We start from the raw sequence: 15,284 nt of genomic DNA, 5'->3' as shown, positions 1-15,284 counted from the left end.
TGTAAGTGCTTTATCCACGCCGTGGATAGTTTTTCTCAGATCATTTTAAAGTATGAGCCAAAAAATGAGGCAGGAAAAAGTCTCAAGTCAACCACAAATTGGGCATTGAACGTCCACCATTAAAAACTTCTTGGGAGCTAGAGAAGTTTTGGATGAAGCTAATATTTGTTTTTTTGCTTCATCCACATCTACACGACCTTATGAATAGGTTGCATGGTTTAAAAAAATCACCGTGGCCCTTAGAAAGGTTTCAACAGTGAGTGTCATTATCACTGCAGCTTCCTTTCGTGTGGTCCTTTGGCGCTGTGAACCTACTTAAATTTTTGGATCATAACTTAAAATGATCTTTAAAAAATGATTAATGGTGTGGATAAAACACTTACATCACGGTGGCCCCCACAAAGCCCTGCCCGGACAGATTACCATCTGGGCGGGGTAGGACGCATCCAGTGTTTGTAAAGCCCAAGCCTGAGACCAAACCCGATACATCATGCCCGAGCCCAACCCAATGTCAGGTCAGTTGGGTTGAACCCGCCTGACTTTCAGCCCTAGTAGACGCTAGGAAGGTTTCAACAATGGGCATCATTGTCCCCACAGTCGTCTATGGTGTGGCACACTTGAGCTTTGGATCATCTGAGTCGTTCCCTAAAATGATCTCTCAAAATAAACAGATGGCATACGTACATAATACATACATCGCGGTGGGCCTAGTCTACTTCTTGAAGACCCAAATCTGATCAAGTTTTAAGTACCCATTGGGCCTTTGCAGCTAGGTTTCAAATTGAGTTCCGGACAAATAGAGAATTTTGCATGGTTGGGCGCACAGATGGATGGACTAAATTGCACACACCTTATTCTTACGTGAGGACCTTTGCACACGTGTCATGGGCACAAAATCTAAACGGTCCATGTGATGCAGCACCCCTTGAAACCTCACAAGCCCAACTTTCAGCCCGATGCAAAACTCTGGTGGACCATGGCAAAAGGAAACAGTTTATTCCCTTGCATTGCATTTCTCTTTGCTACAGCCCACTAGAGTTTTGCATCAGGATGGAAATTGGGCCCATAGAGTTTCGAGTGGTCCCACATCACATGGACCGTTCAGATTCCATGCCCATGACACATGTGCAAAGGTCCTCCCATAAAAGGGTGCGCAAGTGAGCATTCCTCTCCCTCTATTTATACACACAATCGCACACTATTAAAACTAAACAGACACAACTAGACCTAAAGTTAAGGAAACCTATCATCTTGAATGTAAACCATTGGTTTAATTGCTCTAAAATGTTTATATCTTTGTGCAAGTGGGACCCACTTAATTAACAGATAGATTGGGAACATCCAAGTGAGAAAGAGAGAAATTTACCAATTTTAAGGGCTGACCAGTCTAGTCAAGTTGAGCCCAAAGTCCAAGCAATTGTTTCTAAAGCTTAGGCCTTGGGTCTCAAGGGTTAGGCCAGGCCAGGTCTAGCCAGACCTAAGACTTAACCGAATTTACTATACTGGAGAAGTGCATGTATGTTGCAATAATTTCTTCTAACCTAGTTATACTGGCCCTCTAATTGTTACAACTAAAACATTCATCTAACCGATGACTGAAACTTCTACCCTATACCAAAACATTTTCCAATATTATCAAAGCTCAAACTAAAATGCATCACATGCATCATTCCAACCAGCCCTGGTGTGCTCTTGTGGCAGTGGAGTTGCAGAGACATCATGCACTAGAAGAAGATTGGCAACATTAATTTTCATTATGGCAATGAAGGCTCTAAAAGAGAAAAGGGAAGGAGGTAGTAAGAAAAGTCTCAATTATCTATGGTTGAAACTAAGTTATGGCCCCTCAAGAGTAGAATGGCAGAAAAAGATTCATGTAGCAAATCCCAATTAGTTGGGATAGAGCTTAGATGATGATGTGAAGCACCATAGATGAAAACAGAAAGCATTACACATTACATTTCTCCATTTCAAATTCCACAAAGGCTTCAACAAACCCTTCACAACTAAAATTAAGTATTAAAAACAAAAAACAAAACCAAAAAAAAAAAAAACAACAACAAGATAACAGTAGCTCTAGCATAAGAGTAATAAAATACCTAACATCATTACAATCACCTCAACTCTCATCTAAACTTCCACTATACAATTTTCTTTTCTTTTCTTTTCTTTCTTTTTTTTTTTTTGTTGTTTTTTTTTTTTTTTACAATAAAATCGACTAAAACATATCGTAACACTGAGCAGACTTTAAGATCTTCACTCAATTGTACTCTGGTCAAACTCTGCATCCTGAAATTTTGTATATGTATCTCATTTAAAATCTTGTTGCACAAAAAATTTCCCACATCTCATTGTTTCTCATATGAGTTATCATCTATTGTGCATGGATCCAACAACTCGTTTCTTCAAATGATAGATTTTGAATCACTTTGTTGTATTCACCAAATACCAGATCTTCACATCCATTTTCAACTTGAATGTAATTGTACAACGTACAACACGCTAGGACTAAATTGACTTGCAATTTAACAGATATGAGGAGGCTACTTGAAAATCTCAGAACCATTTCTTCAATACCCCAAAAATAAGCCCAATTGCATTCATAGGAGATGAATCCCAGAGATTGAATGACTCCCTAAAATATTGCAGAGCTTGATTGCCATACCCAAATTCTTTCAAGTGATAACATTCTCCTCAATATGATGCCTATGAACTTTGGTGTATTGGTGAGCACATCCAGCATCAACAAGGCATTGCTTCTTTCAATTGAAAAAGAAAATCAAATGATGAGAAACCCAAATCTAAATACCTTCAAATAAGGTATATATATTACTAAATAGTACATTTTGGAACATGAAAGCCTTAGTTCCATGACTAGAGCATATAAAATTGAAAGTTGAATGAACATGTTACATATGATATTCTAGGAGAGGAATCCTTTTCTATTGCAATCAGAGGCTTGACCCTTTGTCTTCAATAGTTAAAGGAGCCCGTGTACAATTGATCACCTCAAGGTGATACTCTGTAAAATTAGCTACTAATATAACAATTCAAACATAAAGTTTCATAAAAACACCAGACTATATAATTTTAGATACTTTAAAAGATTCAAATCTCAGTCAATGTTGGATTTCCAGAGGGGTATCTCAATGTTGGACTTGATAACTCAAAAAATGTCAAGCACATTATTGAAGTAGTGATGAATAATTCCACCCAAATGCTAGAAACAGTCTTGAACTAAATGATTATTTGTGTAGCTAAATGCTAGTGAACAGCAACAACAATAATCCCTTTCCCACTAAAACACAAGTGTCCCACAACAGAGACTTGCTTTTCACAGTATCAACAAGCTTCCAAAAAAAAAAAAACGATTCTTTCATATGACGAACCTTTGGGCACCATATTGGATGGCCTTAATATTCACCATTTGTATATGGAGCACTGCCTAGGAATGAGTTACAACAAGATTCTTTGACAAATACAATTTGTGATACACATGCAACTATTGGAGGCATGGTTTACAAAAACAGTTATGTAACAGTAACGGCCATAACCGTTATGTGTTACAGGGCCAAAATGGCCATTACAGAAAAAACTGCCCATAACAGTCCCATAACAGCCTCGAAATAGGTTCCCCCTCCCCCAAAAAAAAAAAGAAAAAAGAAAAAAAGAATAGGCCGTAACAGCCTGCATCATAAAGGTAACAGCAGTGGCGGTTACAGCCACCGTTACCACTATGGAACACCTTGATTGCAGTTGGTAGGATCATTATATGCCACGTCTTTCGACTTCACTCAAAATTGCAAAAATCATGTATACTAATTAGATATTAAGAACACTGCAGTTCATATAATCATCAATCATGTAAATCATCTTCATAGAAGTTCATATCTTAAAATAAAAGATTTATGGGTTTCAAATGCCAACAAGAAAGGTATTGTTGCAATGTACCATTCTAAGAAAAAGCTGGTGACCGCACAACCTTTTGAACAACATTAGTTGGGTCACACATGCATATGATGAATGATGGTTATAACAAAATACAAGGGGGTGCATATCACATGTACTTGAGTGCATCACCTAATAAGTGGATTTGACCTGATTTTTGGGCCAAGGCATATCGACAATGAGCCCTGCCAAATATAATGGATAGATAGAAACATGTGTGTATCACATTGCTCAAATATTTAGTGAAGGTTGCTCTCCTCACAAGCAAATGCGCTAAAAGTGAGAACTATGCATGTTCTTGAACCCAAACTTCGCTTGCTTGCTCATTAGGCAAACCACACTTGTAAGGAAACATTCACAACTAAAAATTGGCCAACATCCACAATCAATGTACATGTGGATAAATGATGAGTGGAGCACTGGGGTTTTAATGTACATGGTGTCAAGTCTCATCAGGTGATCCCCACTATATAGCTGCCATATCTAAAAATCAAGAGGATCTTGCCATCAAGTGAGCCATGTGTAAATATAATTTGGATCGGTAGTCAATTTCTTCTAATTGTTCATCCATTCTGCACATGTAGTCATCTAAGGATGGTAATGGCCTGATTTCTGAGACATGGCATCTGTTAGTGCCTTGGTTTTGTCAATGACGTGAGCTAGGGTGTCCTAAGTCAGTTGAGCCTTCATAGGGAGAAATTAAGACTGAAGTCTCAAAAACTTTAAGCATTAAAGCTGAAGACAACAGGTAAATCATGAGGTGCCTTGGTAATCCTAGCCCTAGGCTCCCTTAGTTCTAAAACAACCTATCTTAAATGACTTGTTCTAAATAGGAAAACCCTTAGTCGTTCGGCAAGATCGTGTGCAAAAGTGCGTGTTCAAACTGAGAATCAAAATGCACAAGTTTGATCGATCTTCAATCAATCGGGCAAACCTTCAATTGGTCTTGATCGATCGAAGGTGAGCAAAAACATCCAACAAACTTTCTGCCCTATTTTGGATTTGACGTTCGATCGATCGACATATCAAGTTCGATCGATCGAAAGTGCGCAAAAGTGTTCAATGAGCTTTCTGCCTGATAACCGAATTAAGTTCGATTGATCGAAGGAGCTGCTTGATTTGATCGATATTAACCATTATAGATCCGTTGGAGCTTTTTCTCTATAAAATTTGCAATCAGATCATTGTAGAATTGATGGATTTTGGTGAATTAGAAGCCCTAGTGTATTCCACTCTTCCTCAAACCTTCTAAGCTCTATCCCAAAGAGATCAAAGATTCTTCACTCTAATGAGCATTCCAAGCTCCATTACAAGAAGAACATGATCCCAAGCCCTCTTTACAGTTTAAACATCAATCACATAAGTAAATACTAATGTCTATCAACATCTAGAGTGTCCATCTAAGTGAATCCCCATTTGGAAACCAACTATCCATTGGTTGTAGGAGATTCTACCATCCTCCCATTACATTGATAGCCTCATTAGAGCATGAAGTGCAAGGTATCCGATTTTAAGCTCCGCTAAGCTTCTACATATGGCGCGTGGTGTCATGTTAGACTATCCACACAATTTCAGCTTCCACATAACCAATGAGTGGGTGCAATATAACACATGTTCACCATCTTAAAGTGTTAAGACAGTGTGCTAACAAAGTTGTCTTGGTAGTTGATGTCTGCATCTAGAGCTGTACACGAGTCGAGCCGAGCCGAGTATTGCCCAGCTCGTGCTCGGCTCGCACTGCCAGACACCCAGCTCGTACTCGGCTCAGCTTGGTCTTCAAGCTCGGATGCCCAACTCGTGCTCGGCTCGTCCGAGTTCGAGCAGAGTTTTCGAGTCGAGTTTGAGTCTTCGAGCATGTTTCGAGTATGAGTTTTCGAACCCTGCGATCCATCCATCCCAAAACAGAAGAATAAAAAAACAAAGCTCTGAAAATCTCAACGTTGGAAGCCCAAGAACCAAAAAGCCAAACCATCTCCGAATCTCTGGATTCTTCTTTAACACGATCCGGGGCGGTTATTTCTGATGGAGGGATGGAATCCAAATGAAACTGAAATTCAAGACTTCAATGATATATGGAAAGCAGCTATAAAGGGAAGGCCTTAAAAGAGGAAGCTGGAAAAAAGAAATATATATAAATGGTTTTGTCTTTCTAAAGCTCCTGAAACGTTTGTGGAATCCAATAGATTTGATTTTTCTTCTGGAAAGAAATAGGGGTTTTAGAAGGGTTTTGGGATGGATGGGATAAGGGAATTTCGTGGAAGGAAGGACAGATGGCCTTCGAAGGGTGTTGACTGGGAAATGGCTGTCGGTTGTCTCTTGTCTTCTCTCTTTGGGTCTGCAAAGACTGCTGGCTTTTCGTGCATGTCAAGTTCTCTCCTTAGGGTTTTTGTTTTGGGGTATATACCCCTGGTTGAGTACCGAGTCGAGCCGAGTCGATTTCAAGTACTATTCAAGTCGAGTCAAGTCAAGCAGGGTCAAGCTCGTGCTCAGCTCGAACTCAATTCGAGCACCAAAAATCAGCTCGTGCTCAGCTCGAACTCATTTCGAGCCGAGTCGAGTCGAGTCACGCGAGTTAACGAGCATACGCTGCTCGTGTACAACTCTATCTGCATCCATCTTAATTGACAAAATGCTCATTCTTTCCCACTCATTGCAATGCACTTGAGTTGTATTTTGGATAGCTAAAAATTACTAAGGGTGATGTCCATGCTTCATCTTAAATGGGTTTGGCTTCTAAAATGATTGCCTTCATTCTAATTAAGCCCTTTAGCAATGTCGAACCTAATTGTCTTGCCTTCTCACCTAAGACTCACAAGTTACCCACATGTCTACCATCATTTGCATGGCCTTCCCATTGATCTATACATCTAAGCACATCAATTCTTGCTGAAGTGGCTCAGCCTCTTTTGGCATCCCTCACTATATTTAGAAACCCAAGCCTTGAGCCCTTGTCATTCTCCTTCACCTAGACCAAGTCTAATGGCATCTTCTATGGGCACTCTTCACCCTATGATCACCATAGCTATTAAGCAAGTTTAGTTCTCCCACTTCATGGGCTTATAACATCCATAACGTTGGCTCTTCAACCACTCCCTAGCCAAATGAGGCATGTTGTAAATGAAGCACCTAACCTCATGTGGGTTGGATGTCCCCTTCAAGCTTGACATCACTTTCTCCTAATGGCTTGTTAGATTTCTTTTAAGGGGTCATTTGGCAGCATGGATTCAATGGTAATCAATGGTAAAAGAAAAACGAAGTTGTGTTTAGAATGTTATACGGTGTGGGTAAATGGAATCCATTTACCACTGATTCAGGCATTTCAAAATCCTTAGACAAAGGCATGATTACAAAACCCATTATTATGGAATCCACCAACGGCCAGAAATCAAGCCATTGGACTCTCTCTCTCTCTCTCTCTCTCTCTCTCTCTCTCTCTCTCTCTCTCTACTATTGTAGAAGATAAAGCTATGTGAAGCGATGGTGAACCAACAATTAATGTTTTTCTTAAGAAAAAAAGGAAAAGGAATGATTACAAAACCTATTATGATGGAATCTACCAACAATTGAAAATGAGGCCATTGGACTCTCTCTCTCTCTCTCTCTCTCACTCTCTCCCCCCCCCCCCCCCCCCCTTGTATCAACCAAAAGCAATCAAAGGTACAGTTGGGTGGGTCCCTCTCTCTCTCTCTCTCAAAATTCCCATAAAAAATACATCTCTCTCCATGTATCAACCAAAAGCAATCAAAGGTACGGTTGGGTGGGTCCCTCTCTCTCTCCCTATCTATCTCTCTCAAAATTCCCATAAAAAATACATCTCTCTCCATGTATCAACCAAAAGCAATCAAGGACCAATTGGGTGGGTCCCTCTTCCACTCTCTATACAACCAAAAGAAAACAAAACCCCTTAGTGGACTCACACCCTCATAGCTTAGTGATGTTCTAAAGCACATTATCATGGAAAGCTTCCATTTTCTTGACATTAAGTATAGGTCAAATTGTTTAGTTCACTAAGCATCTCCCCATTGAGATTCCTAGGCCCATTACCCATAAATTCAAGCCAATTATGCTTATCAACTACAATAATCTCTAACCATGCTTGTTGCGCCTCCATAACACTACCAAGTCATGGGATTTGCCCTCCTAGACTTGCTTGGACCACCATCATTACCACATTCTCGGTTGTTGCTAGTTACCTCCAACAACATCATGTCTCCCTCATCCCACAAGTGTCACAAAATCCTTCATGATCAAGATCTAATATCACTTATCACAATTTGTGTTTCCAAAAGCATAGACAACACAACACCCAAAAAAATACCCCACTTTTGAGTTTTTTATTAAAATGGTCACATGGCTTGACCAATGCTAGCCATTAACCCCCAGTTTCCATTCCCTTATTTCTTTGGCCATCTAATAGGTTTTCCAATTTTGGGGACCAAAATGTCCCTCTGCAAGGCATAGCATGCTCATGATGGTTGAGTGTTGTGAACATCATGAGACCCCTATCTAAAAATGAGGAGTGGGTCTCACTAAATCATGATTTGGCCCACTCCATAGAAGATTCGCTCCTCTCCGCTCGTTTTATTCAGAGGACACTTGAACCATAGAAAACATTAAGTTAAATCTAATTGAACCCCTCTATGGGCCACAATATTCATTAACATCGGATGCTCATTCACAACTGTTTCCTTTGTTGTGGTCCACTTGTGATGAGGTTTTTCTCCATTCTTGTGCACCTACCCTGAAATTGGATCCTCAGTTGAATGAACGACATAAATTTAACTCACAATGACAGGTGGGCCCCATAAAAGCAATTTGTATGGGCTTTTATGGGGCCAAGACTCCCTAGGGGACCTAAAATCATCCTTCAAAGGAGTTAAAAATTCTACTAAGCACTTCAAGGACACCTTTGCAATAACATAGCCCAAAGAGTAGGTTCTCTTTGATAAATCGGACTTGTCATGCATGATAGATAAACTATTAGCATAGATAAATTAACAAAACATAAAGTGTGAATTCTCAAGGGCATTTGCACCAGGACCTAGTACGATCCAGAGGCCAGGTGTGATCCACAAAGGCTAGGTGTGATCCACAGAGGCCAAGTTCAATCCAAAGAGGATAGGTCTGATCCACAAAGGCCAAGTGCGAACCACAAAGACCATTTGCACCAGGATCACTAATGTACATTTCCAGCAACAATCCCCTTAATTAATTGAACCAAGATCGTCGCAGTGCACTCACAGTGACTATCGCCAATGCACTTCCCGCCATAAAACCAAACAAACGTCCCGCCATAAAACCAAACAAACGCCAGTGACAAGCAAACGTTGTGCATTTCCAACTGCTACCCCTCCTTTATTTTATTTTATTTTTAAAAAAAAAGTCATATTCCCCACACTATCTTACCTTTAGCCAACATATTAGGGACTAGTCGTCTACGAGTTCCAACAATAGCCAAAGAGTGATATATACAAACAAGTCTTTTTCGGCCTGACAGTTGATGTGGGTCCCACAACTAAGTGAATAGTTCACCAAAGGCTCATCAGAGAGTGACCAGAATGGTTGGTGGTCCCCCCTCTGAAGAAAAAATTCAAAAAAAAAAAAAAAAAGTCACCAAAAAGAGTTTTAAATCACATAATGCAAAAAAATCACCAGAAACACGTCAGTGGGTCCCATAAAGGTAGTAACAACGGTCAAACAACTTCTGTTGTGGTGGTCCCCTCTTAAAAAAAAATAAAAAATGGAATGTTCGAAATGGGTCCTCTATTAGGTCTTAGCGCCACTTTTTTTTTTCGAATAGATTTTGTAGGGCCCACCGTGAGTAATTGTTGAAATCCACACCAACCATTCAAATGGGGGTTTAATTTCATAGCACGGCCCCTAAAATGAGGGAAAAAGACATCAAGGGTGGACCACAATAAAAGAAACATTCGGAATGAATAATCACCATTATCTCAGTTTGAAGGCCACAGAGCCTTAAATCAAGATGAAATCAACACCTTATATGGTTCCAAGATGCCCCGAATAAAATGAGCAAATCAGATCTCTCATGGTGTGGGACTAATCTTGCTTTAGTGGAACTCACTCCCCCTTTTTAAAAATGACATTTTAAATTCCACAACACTCAAACATCATACACATACCAACCTTGCAGAGGAGCATTTTGATCCCCAAAAAAAATAAATCAAAACCTGTAAGAGAGCCAAAGAAATTAGAATTGGAAAGTTGGGGTCAATGGCTAGAATTGGTAAAACCATGGGGTCATTTTAATTATTAAAAAATAATATAAATAAATAAATAAACCTCTTTTTAAACAAGCCAACTAACCACTCAAGTGTAGCCAAGCTATTTGAAAGACGAGAGTGATCACAAGAATGACTTGATGGATAGAGCACTTGTATTACACTAGGGAACTCAAGCACTTATAACTTTTGAGGCTCTTAAGGTTGGTTACAAATGAAGCACCCTCCTTATATAGACTTAATAACCTTCTAGTTTACTTACACCAATGTATAAGATGAAGCCAATAGGCATTCATCCAATGGTTAAAAACACGCCAAACCTAATAGGTACTTCTACAAAGATCCTCACCACAAAACCCTACTTAAAACTCTAAAAGTTCCAAAGATCTCTGCACACGTGCATCATTTTTTAAAATTTTCTTTAATTCTCTACACATTTGTAAATAACTACTAGTGTACTAGAAGAAGCAAAGTTGGCTAAGTCCCTATAATAGCCTCTTGAGATTGTTCAATCAATGGCAATGGACCCCCACTTTCTTCTTGCCAAGAGCATTAGAAATAACTTCTATCAAGAGACTATAAGGAACTAATGAATTAGGCTATGAGTATCATGTATGCCAGTATGGTTTTGCAATCCAAACACCAAATCTAATGTGTCCATCATGGGTGGTCAACGCACTAAAGCTCCACCACACTAGGAAATTCTAACCAGTGAGTGGACTACAAACAAATTGATGCAGGAACAATGCATGAACCAAATAACTTGTGAGATCAAGTAATAGAATTAAGACAATTAACAAAAAAAGACACAAGCATTGACTTAAACATCACAAATATCATAAACAAAAAAAAGGATATCATGCATAATCCTAGCCTAAGTTACCAACATCGTCACACGAGATCATTAAATAAAGGAAACTAAGATCTAATGGATGTAGGGACATCCAATTAGCATAGGGCATAGTGTATTTCATGGTAGAGGGCCTAATACAACCTAGGGTGAATTAGGGTTAAAGAGATTGAGATATATAGGAAGTAGGGTTAAAGAGATTGAGATATATATAGGAAGTAGGGTTAAAGATATTGAGATATATATAGGAAGTAGGGTTAGGGTTTGGATTATTGATGGGTATGAAAAAGTAAAGTTTAGAAAAAGATGAAGATTTGGGATGGAAGAATGAAGCACCTAAAGAAAATACCTGGATAGAAGGGAAAAGAGGTGACGGTGTTGGATAGATGGAGACCTCGCACCTCCGTTAATGAAGATTAGCCTCACACCAATCTCCCTTCCAAATCACATAGAAATATCTTCAAATCCTTTGAAGATGGAAGAAGAAAACAAGAGTTTTTCTCTTTTTTATCACAAAAACTTAATAAAGGAGGGGTTCACATGCCCACCCACTTTTTATAGCTTTAAAAAAGTTGAAAAATTACAATTAACACCATGCTTTGTGAATTTTGATGAAAATAGCCCTAGTCTAAATAAAATCAACTAAAATACTCATAATGATGTCCAAACATAACATAACTAAAATTAAATCATATAATGCTGATAAAATCTAAGAAAACTAGTTTGGATGACCCACGATCAATGGCCTGATCATGTGATCCAACGGCCCAATTGTCACGTCCCTCTGATCCAACAGTTTGGATCACTCCACAAAGCAGCACACATGCATCTTCCCAATGTGAGGTCTTCCAGATGCTCGCAGATGCACATGGGGTTTTCAGCACGATCACGAATACTCACCTACCCACAGAGAAATCGGTGCGGCCAACCTCATCTGATACATATGTAAGGGTGTACGTGAAGTGATGTTCTCATCAAAACAAATAACAAAAGTTGGTCTTCCCATACAAAACATTTTCACGACATTCTTATCCATATGGTGGCCCCACAGGTCAACAATCTAGATAAACTAACCATTTCCTCAATTCATACTAACTAGGATCAACACAACACTACTCTCATTCTAATGCATCATAACCTTACTAAAGAGAATTTCAAGGTTAAATTTAACAATAATAATAATAATAATAATCTCTAATAACTTTCCATTCATTTTTCTTTTTAAAAAAAGTACAAGAAAAATTCAATTCATGTGGTATTGATTAGAAAAATGGGTTATTGATTGTCTCTTGAAATTTTCAACACAAAATTCAAACTCCTCCTTTGAAAGCTATTTTGGGCAACTAAAATTGTAGATATATGCAAAGAGAAGATGAAGAAGAAGAATGAGAGAGGGAGTGTGTGGTAAATTGTTGGGCATGGAGAAAGAGGGAGGACGGATAATGATATACACAAAGAGAAGATGACAAAGAAGAAGAAAAAGACAACACATGCACATGTGCGCACACACACGTAGAGAGAGAGAGAGAGAGAGAGAGAGAGAGAGAGAGAGAGAGAGAGAGAGAGAGAGAATTTGTACATAATGGTAAAGGGGCCCTCCCAACATCCTAGGGAAGCATCAACAACCAAGCACACGACTGAAATCAAGAGGATGGGGTCTGCCCATGTGCCCTTCACACATAGAAAGGCACTAGCCCAAACTTTAAGTCCACACACACACAGATTGGGGTTGTTGATGGAAGGAAACTCTCCTAGGGAATAAGGAAAATAGTTGTACTGGTAATTAGGATTTTTCAATTCCCAAGAGAGAGATTGGGGTTGTTGATGTAAAGAAACTCTCCTAGGGAATAAGGATAATAGTTGTACTGTAATTAAGATTTTCCAAATCCCAATTATAAATACTTTTTCTTGAAGTTCCCTTCTCAATTTTGGGAACTTTCAAACTTACAAAATTTTCCCACCAAGACCAAACACCTCACTTTGTAATAAGGTTACAGAATAGTCAATTTAATTGATACTTAAATTGAAATCTTGATATCACCCAAACACACCCCAAAGGCCAATGCCAGTAATAACAGAACCATGGAGCATACTATGTCTAACATTCTCTAAGCAAACAAAAGAAGCTGAATTACAGTTCAGCTCTAACAACCAGGACCCATACTTCAATATCCCAGAGAACCCACCATAAATGGACCTTGGACAACCTAACCCATTTTTGTCCCCTACAAATAGACGATTAAAAGAAAAGAAACACATCAATAGTCCACACCCAACTTAAACATGTCCCAAGATGGGTGGCTAGGATCTTCCATGGCATGGTCCATTCATAGTAAGGTGCATCAAACCAACAGTCAGGATTACTTAGAACATGGACCCATATGCCCAACCCCAAATTAAATAAATTAAAAAAAAAAAAAAAAAAAAAAAAAAAGGAAAAAAGAAAAAGAAAAAGAAAAAACCAGCATTGGTAATCAACAAACACCCAACACAACACAGTCAATTTGTTAAAATAAGCAGAAGGCTAAAGAAGCCTCAACAGCTCCATAATGTACATGGAATTACAAACACACACTAATCCTAAAATAACCATCACTCACAAAGAAAGAAAAAAATCAACATTGTCATCAAACATTTCAATCAAATCGAGGCGGTTTCGCCTTAGGAGGGCGCCCGCGGGGCCTAGGCAAACCAGCAGCCTCCGGGCGAGCCTTCTTAGGCGGCCGCCCACGAGGCCGTGGCGACAGCCCAGATGCTGCCGCCACGGCCTTTTTAGCCGCCAGAGCCGAAGGATCCTTTGACTTTGGCGGCCGGCCTCTCGGTCTGGGCGAAGTGACCACCGTGCCGGACGGAAGCGGGAGCTTCGGCTTCGGTGGCCTCCCTCGACCCCTCCTTGGGGGAGCGTCGCTCGACCGCATGTAATTGTTCTTGATCATCACGAGCTCCCCAGAATCCTTCATCCTAGAGAGGTGGTGGGCCACCAACGCCGAGTAGCCGGGCGGTAGATTACCGTACGATGACTCGATGTATTTCAAGATAGAGGATTTGTTGGATCCGTTCTTATCGTTGAGAGCTGTAATCGCTGCTAAAATCATCTGAAAAAAGGAAAAAACAGGAATTAGATGGATTTTGATGTGAGGAAAATCGTGATTTTCTTGGATTTTGATTTCTTTTCTTTTACCTCAGGATATTGATTGAGGGAAGGAGGTTTACTGCCTTCTTCTGTAGCCATGAGAGAGACAGAAAGAGAGAGAGAGAGAGAGAGAGTGAGAGAGTGCTTTTCTTTGGAGATGGAGAAGGAAAGGGATTTAACAGGTGCTGGGGTGTTTGGGATGGATCTGGGGTCGAGAAAAAAAGGTTGGGTTTGAGTTTTTAAATGGACGGCTGGATATGGAGGAGAAAGGTGAGGATCGGACGGTTGGGAGTTGATGAGGAAGGGATCACATGGATTGCTGGCGTGGAGGCTGGGGTTTTGGATTTAGGAGAGCGGAGTGTGTAGCGAGTATAGCGTTGTGAGTAAACTGTATGGGGCCCACCGTGATGTTTGTGTCTTATCCACGCCGTCCATCCGTTTTCCAGCTCATTTTAGGGCATTGTAACAAAATTTAAACATTCCAAAGCTCAAGTGGACCACACACCACAGGAAACAGTGTGAATTGAATTTTTACCGTTGAAAATTTATTGGGGATCACAGATGTTTTTGATCAAGGTTACACTTGTTTATTCCCTTGATCCATCTCTGTTTGACCTCATGAACGGTTTGGATGAAAAATAAAATCACTGTAGGCCCTAGGAATGTTTCAACGGTGGACGTCATTATCCTCACTGTTTTCTGTGGTGTGGTCTACTTGGGAATTGGGTATGTTTCAATTTTGGTCATACGCACTAAAATTATATGTGAAAACGGATGGACGGCGTGGATACTGACAAATACATCAACGTGGGCCCCATACAGTTTTATCACCACGACATAGCGTAGTGAGTTACGACTTACGACACAATCCGCCATGTTTCTTTGGGGAGTTATTTTATACTCCAGCGGCGTAGGAGACTTTATACGCAGGCAATTAAAAGTGGGCAGTGATGTCGTATATTAACTCGAATTAAATCGGCTAATTATGCAACTCAGTAATTTCAATATACAATCAAAATATTAGATCGGTTTCAACTTTCAAGCACTAACCTCTCATTCCTGGAAACTTGATTGTTGAAATAAGACCGTTGGATACTTTTAATTTTCCAACTTT

General features: G+C 39.7%; 1 protein-coding gene across 1 annotated transcript; it reads right to left on the bottom strand.

Annotated features, from left to right (window-relative positions):
• Positions 1-13,529: 13,529 nt before the first annotated feature.
• Positions 13,530-14,384, bottom strand: LOC131251481 (HMG-Y-related protein A-like). The gene is made up of 2 exons (XM_058252209.1): positions 14,219-14,384; positions 13,530-14,132 (listed from the first exon to the last, which is right to left on the bottom strand). The coding sequence occupies exons 1-2, from the start codon at positions 14,267-14,269 to the stop codon at positions 13,674-13,676; spliced, it is 510 nt and encodes a 169-aa protein (XP_058108192.1). The 5' UTR covers positions 14,270-14,384; the 3' UTR covers positions 13,530-13,673.
• Between the last annotated feature and the right edge of the window lie 900 nt (positions 14,385-15,284).

Source organism: Magnolia sinica, chromosome 7 (assembly GCF_029962835.1).
Source record: "Magnolia sinica isolate HGM2019 chromosome 7, MsV1, whole genome shotgun sequence".
NCBI classification, from domain to species: Eukaryota; Viridiplantae; Streptophyta; class Magnoliopsida; order Magnoliales; family Magnoliaceae; genus Magnolia; species Magnolia sinica.
This window is presented reverse-complemented; position numbering and strand designations above follow the sequence as displayed.

Coding starts and splice junctions, on each gene's coding strand:
- LOC131251481 (XM_058252209.1), bottom strand. CDS start 14,269: ATGGCTACAGAAGAAGGCAGTAAACCTCCTTCCCTCAATCAATATCCT. Junction 14,133..14,218: donor CCCTCAATCAATATCCTGAG/GTAAAAGAAAAG, acceptor TCCTTTTTTCAG/ATGATTTTAGCAGCGATTAC.